This window comes from Aedes albopictus, chromosome 1, assembly GCF_035046485.1.
Source record: "Aedes albopictus strain Foshan chromosome 1, AalbF5, whole genome shotgun sequence".
NCBI classification, from domain to species: Eukaryota; Metazoa; Arthropoda; class Insecta; order Diptera; family Culicidae; genus Aedes; species Aedes albopictus.
In genome coordinates, this window is record NC_085136.1 from 48,587,616 (window position 1) to 48,595,530 (window position 7,915).

General features: G+C 52.2%; 1 protein-coding gene across 1 annotated transcript; it reads left to right on the forward strand.

Moving 5' to 3' along the window:
• The first annotated feature begins 237 nt into the window (after positions 1-237).
• LOC134288372 (uncharacterized) lies at positions 238-6,391 on the forward strand. The gene is made up of 3 exons (XM_062853020.1): positions 238-372; positions 460-525; positions 1,034-6,391. The coding sequence occupies exons 1-3, from the start codon at positions 238-240 to the stop codon at positions 6,389-6,391; spliced, it is 5,559 nt and encodes a 1,852-aa protein (XP_062709004.1).
• The last annotated feature ends 1,524 nt before the right edge of the window (positions 6,392-7,915 follow it).

Sequence of the window (7,915 nt, forward strand, 5' to 3'; positions counted from 1 at the left end):
CGTACGGACGGAGAGGTGCAGCCGTAGATCGAAGCACATTGAGACTCGGGAGCGCTTCGTCCACGAGCTGTGTGAGAGAAAGCAGATAGTATTGGAGTATTGCCCAACGGAATCGATGGTGGCGGACCTGTTCACGAAACCCCTTGGTCCGCAGAAGCACGAGCGTTTCTGCCAAATGCTCGGTTTGAGGAACAGCGAATGAAGCCGCGACTCATTGAGGAGGAGTGTTGAGTGGCAATGAGCACACCTTCATCTCAACTACATTGGCTCACCCCTCGGCATCATACCTCTATGAGCGCAAACCTTGTGCAACTGACAGCAGAAAGCGGAACGACGACCAACCCCATCAGAATTAAACGAACGGTCGTCGCGGTAACAAGTACCTTTGTAAATCGTTATTGAATAAAAGTTTCCCACTCGAAAGTAGATTTCCCCGCGTGTGAATTCTCTTCCTTTCAGCCTATTTCCGAAAGTCCTGACGCTGTGTGTCCACTGTCCGCCCAATCCGCCGTCAAGTACGACCAGGTTAGGGACCCATATAGCCGAGGCGGTAAACGCACGGGTATTCAGCTTGACCATGCTGAGGGTGACGGGTTCGATTCCCGGTCGGTCCAGGATCTTTTCGTAAAGGAAATTACCTTGACTTCCTTGGGCATAGAGTATCTTCGTGCCTGCCACACGATATACGCATGCAAAATGGTCATTGGCAGAGGAAGCTCTCAGTTAATAACTGTGGAAGTGCTCATAGAACACTAAGCTGAGAAGCAGGCTGTTGAGGATCCGCCGACCCCTCGGCGCACCGCCAATCTATAAACTTTGTTTCTCTCTATGTTCATATGCCACACAATTATTCAAGAACAAAAGCCTATGTAAACATTTTTATTCGAACAAACATTAAAGTTGAACATGTACAATCGTTCGGTCGCGTTTTTATAACCCGTCCCGAAAACTCCGAAAAAGTATCCGCGAAATAGTTACGGTCGTTCCGGAAGTCGGTTCCCGGTCCAAGTTTGTCCCTCCCCTATCGCTACAGTCCACTCCGGTACATTTTGGTCCTTCGCGTCCGGTTATTATGGACAAAAGCGAGTTGGAAAAGTTGTGGGCGAAAAGGGAGGTTATGTTCGCTAAGGCGAAATGGGAGCTCTCCGTCGCAGAAACCCTCCGCACCCGGAATCCCACCTACGAAGAGGTGCAGGAGCGAAAGGACAAGCTCACGGAACTTGCTGGAAACTTCGACGGCATCCAGACCACGATCGAAGAGAGCACCAGCAATTTGGAAGACGTCGCGTCGGTGTTTAACTACCGGCTGCAGTTCGACGAGGTGTACTTCAAGGCTAAAGGAATATACACGGCGTTCCTGCAGGATAATCAGGACCGGATGTCCACCTACAGTGCTGAAACCGGGGAATCCGCAAATGACCTGAGGGATGCCATCAGAGCTCTCGTCGAGACTCAGCAAGCCTTGATCATGCACCAAATTCAACCCCCCGCAGCAGCAGCTGCTGGACCGGCTTCGCATCAGGACCACCAACTGAACGTGAAGCTCCCTCAGCTCAACATCCCGGTGTTCAAGGGAGAACGGAAGTACTGGCATTCTTTCAAGGACCTGTTCGTGAGCACCATCCACAGCAGGACCGACCTCAAGGACTCGCTGAAGATGCAGTACCTGCTATCGTACTTGGACGGCGAGGCGAAGAAAATGGTCAGCTCGTTCCCTATCAGTGACGCCAACTACAAAGAAGCCTGGGAAACACTGGAGACTCACTACAACAAGAAAAAGTATACCGTGTTTGCCCTGGTTCGAGAGTTCATCGACCAACCATCTACGACAACCGTGTCCGGGCTCAAGAAGCTGGTGGCCACATCCGACGATGTCATCCGTCAGCTCAAGGCTCTTGGCAATGAGTTCGAATCGAGGGATCCGTGGCTCATCCACCTCCTGTTGGAGAAGGTGGACAAGGAAACAAGATCTTTGTGGGCGCAGAAAATCATCGATGTCGACAGTCCAACGTTTGCTGACTTCCTGGAGTTCCTGCAAAAGCGCTGCGATGCACTCGAAACGTGCACAGCCTTTACGAAGCGGCCAAGTCAGGCGGATGCCGGAAAGAAGGAGTACTCCAGAGCACCCGGTGGCGAGAAAGTGCAAACCTTCCATACCAACGCGTCATCGGCAACATGCGCTAAGTGCTCAAAGGATCACCCGATCTATCACTGTGACCGCTTCAAGGAAATGGACGTCTCGGCGCGCAGAGAGTTGGCACAAATGTCAAAACTGTGTTTTAACTGTTTGCGCTCCTCCCATACAGCGAAGAAATGCCCTTCGAAGTCTGTCTGCCGCTCAACGGATTGCAAGCAACGTCACCACACCCTGTTGTGCACGCAGGGGGCAACACAAGCTGTCAAGAAACCGGAGCAGGATCAGCCCAACCAGGAATCCAATCTGGAATCAGCGTCGTCGGTCAACGTCAACTCAACACAGGCGGTGAATGAAACATCTACAATTACGCTACTGCCAACGGTGGTGGTACGTGTCAAGGGCAGCGACGGTCTACTGCACGAAGTACGAGGACTAATCGACAGCGGTTCGCAGGTGTCACTAATCACGGAAGCGTGCGTAAAGCGTCTTGGGTTGAGACGTAGCAACGCTACACTGGAGGTCACCGGCGTCAACGCAGAGGTTGTCGGTCGCACAGCCGGCAAGGTCATGCTGGTGTTGTCATCGCGCTTCGAGGATGAAATCAAGCTAACCACTCAAGCCTACGTCCTAGGGAAACTGACGGCAACCCTGCCGTGTCAGCGATTCAGCGAATCCAATGTGCCCTACTTGCAGGGGCTGCAGTTGGCCGACCCGCAGTTCAACAAGCCGGGAGCAATCGACATTATTCTTGGAGCCGATGTCTTCCTGTCGGTATTGGAATCAGGACAGGTCAAGAACCACAACGGAACTCCTGTGGCACAACATTCCATTTTCGGATGGATGGTCGCAGGTAAGCTCGCGAAACAGGAATGTGTTCATGCCTACCACTCGGTCATCAATCTGAACCAAGAGATTGACATCGACCGGACGTTGCGGTTGTTCTGGGAGGATCAGGAACTTCACAATCCCAAGCAACTCACTAAGGATGAACAAAGGGTGGTTGAAGGTTTCAACTCCACTCTCACACGCTCGCAGGAAGGTCGCTTCATCGTCCGTTTGCCAATGGATGACTCGAAGCTCAAGTTGGGAAACTCTCTGGTCGCCGCCACCAGGCGATTGAGATGCATGGAACGTCGATTCGAGAATGACAGCGATTTCAAACAGCGATATGTGGCGTTCATGCGGGAATATCAAGAGCTAGGCCACATGAGGATTGTGCCGCCAGCGGAGGTCGACGTCGACTGCTCGAAGGCATACTACCTGCCGCACCATGGAGTGGTAAAAGAGGACAGCATCACCACCAAACTCCGGGTTGTGTTCGATGGGTCGTCTGCTACCACGACCGGAGTATCGCTCAATGATATTTTGTTGGATGCCCCGAACATCAACGCAGATCTGTTCGACGTGTTGCTGCGATTCCGATCGTACCCGGTGGTCTTCATAGCGGACATCGAGAAGATGTACCGCCAGGTACTAGTGCACCCTGGCGACACCGACTACATGCGCATCGTATGGCGAGACTCACCCGATAAGCCTATCCAGCATTTTCGTCTTCTTACCGTTACCTACGGTTTGAAGAACTCAGGGTTCCTCGCGATGGCAGCGCTGCACAAGGCAGCTGAAGCATACGAATCAACATACCCGGAAGCAGCGGAACGAGTCGTGAAACATACCTACGTCGACGATCTAACATCAGGTGCGAATTCGGCGGAAGAAGCAATGCAGCTCATCGTGCAAATCAACGAGATTCTTGGGGAAGCTGGGTTTACTCTTCGTAAATGGAGTTCAAACTCGCCTGAAGTACTGGGATCATTGTCGGACACCATCATCACCTCGATGCCGATCCAATTCCCGGACGAACGAAACACTGTGAAGGCGCTTGGGATACACTGGCTTCCAACCGAGGACGTTTTCACGTTCAAAGTGACCATGCCTACCGACGGGCCGAACACGAAACACCAGCTGTTGTCGGACTCGGCGAAGCTATTCGATCCATTCGGATGGTTCGCACCGGCGATTGTACGAGTCAAGATCCTCTATCAAAAATGTTGGCTCTACGATCTCAACTGGCACGACAAGCTACCACCAACCATCGAAGAGGCGTGGATCGAGGTTAAGGAGAATCTGCATCTACTGGAAGAAGTCAAGTTGCCTAGGTGGGCAGCAAACTACAACGGACGCATCGAGCTGCACGGTTTCTCAGATGCTTCTGAGGAGGCATATGCGGCTGTGGTATACCTGCGGTCGGTCGACAGCAACGGAGAAGTTCATGTTACCTTGCTCGCCGCGAAAACGAAGGTCGCTCCGGTTCGTCAAATTTCCATACCACGTCTGGAGCTCAACGCAGCTGAACTGTTGGCGAAGCTCATGCAGCAAGTAGCAACACCACTCGAAAGATTCCAAATCAATCAGTACGCCTGGACGGATTCCACCATCGTATTGCAGTGGCTGTCCGGCCACCCCCGCAAGTGGAACACCTACATAGCAAATAGAACCTCTTCGATTTTGGACATCCTGCCTAGAAAGCACTGGGCTCACGTCACTTCCAAGGAAAATCCTGCCGATTGTGCATCCCGTGGCGTATCTCCGTTGGAGCTTGTCAACCATCCGCTATGGTGGTCAGGGCCCCCATGGCTATCCGACGATTCCTCAACGTGGAACCGAGACGCACCAGATGATACTCACGACGAAGAAACTCTAGAGGTACGTAAGCGCTATCAGTCACTCAATACTACCGTAAGCTTTCCAGAAACGACACACGTCATCGAAAGGGAGATTTTGGAACGACGATCCAATCTTTCTGCCGCTTGCTGGCAGCTCGCCCGCGTCAGGAGATTCGTTTGCAACCTGAGATGCACGATTACCGGCAGCAGCAAGGTCTCCGGTTCAATTTTGCCATCCGAGCTGCATGAGGCGCGGTTGCAGTTCATCCGATTGGCACAGCAGGACTCCTTCCAAAGCGAAATCAAGGCCCTCGTTCGTGGCGATGAAGTTCCATCCAAATCCAGCATCGCAAGCCTGTACCCATTCCTGGACGGTACCGGCACACTGAGGGTAGGAGGACGATTGCAGCACTCGGTGTACTCTTTCGACGTCAAGCATCCGATAATCGTACCGAAAAATCATCGCTTCACAAAACTGCTGGTGGAGGAGATTCACGTAAACAACTGCCATGCCGGGCCAACTTTGATGACAGCCACAATCAACCAGCGGTACTGGATCCAAGGTTGTCAAACAGTGATTAAACAGCACATTCGGAAGTGTATGCCGTGTTGTCGTCAAAAGGCCCAGACCGCAAAACAGCTTATGGGAAGTTTACCGGCTGCCCGGGTGACAGCATGTCGCCCTTTCGCTCACGTTGGGGTGGACTATGCCGGTCCGATATTGGTGCGTTGCAGCAACACCCGCGGTGCGCGGTGTATGAAAGGATATATCGTTGTCTTCGTCTGCCTTTCAAGTAAAGCCGTTCACTTGGAAGTCGCAGGGGATTTGACCACCGACACCTTTTTGGGAGCGTTCAAAAGGATGATTGCACGCCGTGGATATTGCAACGAAGTGTGGTCGGATAACGGCACGAATCTGGTGGGAGCTGATCGACAGCTACAGGAGATCTACGAGACAGTCACCAAACATGTCAAGCAAAAGGAACACTTCTTCACAAACCTCGGGATTCGCTGGCGATTCATACCACCGGCAAGCCCTCATCAAGGTGGTATATGGGAAGCGGCGGTGAAAAGCGCTAAGGAGCTGCTTCGACCGATCCTGGGCGACGAGAAGCTTACTCACGAGGAACTCTCAACGGTGTTGTGTCAAGTGGAGGCTTGTCTCAATTCGAGACCCCTCTGCCCGATGTCGTCAAGTCCCGATAGTTTCGAAGCACTTACACCGGGGCACTTCTTGGTTGGGCAGCCCCTAAATCTGCTACCTGAACCGGACGTCACGCATCTCAAGATGAACCAACTCGATAGATGGCAGCGGGTTCAACGGTACACGGAAGAGTTTTGGCGACGTTGGCGTGACGAGTACATCGCCACGCTGCAACCCAGAGGCAAATGGAAAACCAAGCAAGAGAACCTGAAACCTGGACATCTGGTTCTCGTGAAGAACGACAATAGCCCGCCGTCGGCTTGGGAAATGGCCCGTATCGTAGCTGTTCACCCGGATCAACAAGGACTGGTTCGCAACGTCACGCTTCGCAGAGGCAAATCAGAGTACCAACGATCCGTCCAGAAGCTGTGTCCTCTCCCTGATTGAGACGCTGCCTCAAGGCGGGGTGGATGTTGAGGATCCGCCGACCCCTCGGCGCACCGCCAATCTATAAACTTTGTTTCTCTCTATGTTCATATGCCACACAATTATTCAAGAACAAAAGCCTATGTAAACATTTTTATTCGAACAAACATTAAAGTTGAACATGTACAATCGTTCGGTCGCGTTTTTATAACCCGTCCCGAAAACTCCGAAAAAGTATCCGCGAAATAGTTACGGTCGTTCCGGAAGTCGGTTCCCGGTCCAAGTTTGTCCCTCCCCTATCGCTACAGTCCACTCCGGTACACAGGCTTTGTCCCAATGAGGACGTTACGCCAAGAAGAAGAAGAAGAAGGTACCAGGTCCCAACGCATCACCTGTTCATCGATTTCAAAGCGGCATACGACAGTATCGACCGCACAGAGCTATGGAAAATTATGGACGAGAACAGCTTTCCCGGGAAGCTGACTAGACTGATAAGAGCAACGATGGACGGTGTGCAGAACAGCGTAAGGATTTCGGGTGAACTATCCAGTTCATTCGAATCTCGACGGGGACTACGACAAGGTGATGGACTTTCCTGCCTACTATTCAACATCGCCCTGGAAGGTGTTATGCGACGAGCCGGGCTCAACAGCCGGGGTACGATCTTCACGAAATCCAGCCAATTTGTCTGTTTTGCGGATGACATGGATATTATTGCTAGGACATTTGGAACGGTGGCAGAACAGTACACCCGCCTGAAACGTGAAGCAGCAAAGGTCGGACTGGTGGTGAATGCGGCTAAGACAAAGTGCATGCTGGTAGGTGGGACTGAGCGAGACAGGACAAGCCTTGGCAGCAATGTTACGATAGACGGGGACACTTTCGAGGTGGTAGAAGAATTCGTCTACCTCGGTTCCTTGCTAACGGCTGACAATAACGTGAGCCGTGAAATACGAAGGCGCATCATCAGTGGAAGTCGTGCCTATTATGGGCTCCAGAAGAAACTGCGGTCAAAAAAGATTCACCCCCGCACCAAATGTACCATGTACAAGACGTTAATAAGACCGGTGGTTCTCTACGGACACGAGACATGGACGATGCTCGAGGAGGACCTGCAAGCACTCGGAGTTTTCGAGCGACGGGTGCTAAGGACGATCTTCGGAGGCGTGCAGGAGAACGGTGTGTGGCGGAGAAGGATGAACCACGAGCTCGCTGCACTTTACGGCGAACCCAGCATCCAGAAGATGGCCAAAGCCGGAAGGATACGATGGGCAGGGCATGTTGCAAGAATGCCGGACAACAAACCCAGCAAAGTTGGTGTTTGCTAACCATCCGGTTGGTACAAGAAGGCGTGGAGCGCAGAGAGCACGATGGGCGGACCAGGTGGAGCGTGATCTGGCGAGTGTTGGGCGTGACCGACGTTGGAGAGCTGCAGCTGCAAATCGAATATTATAACGGCAAATTGTTGATTCAGTATTATCATGAATTTGATGTTAACTAAATATATGAAATGAACTCGCGCAGTTAACCACCGCCGTCAGCTCC

What these genes read in the sequence shown, in the direction of transcription:
- LOC134288372 (XM_062853020.1), top strand. Translation starts at nt 238, where the DNA reads ATGAGCACACCTTCATCTCAACTACATTGGCTCACCCCTCGGCATCAT. An exon ending in TTAAACGAACGGTCGTCGCG is followed by an intron (nt 373 to 459) that starts GTAACAAGTACC and finishes TCTTCCTTTCAG; the next exon opens with CCTATTTCCGAAAGTCCTGA. An exon ending in CCGCCGTCAAGTACGACCAG is followed by an intron (nt 526 to 1,033) that starts GTTAGGGACCCA and finishes CTATCGCTACAG; the next exon opens with TCCACTCCGGTACATTTTGG.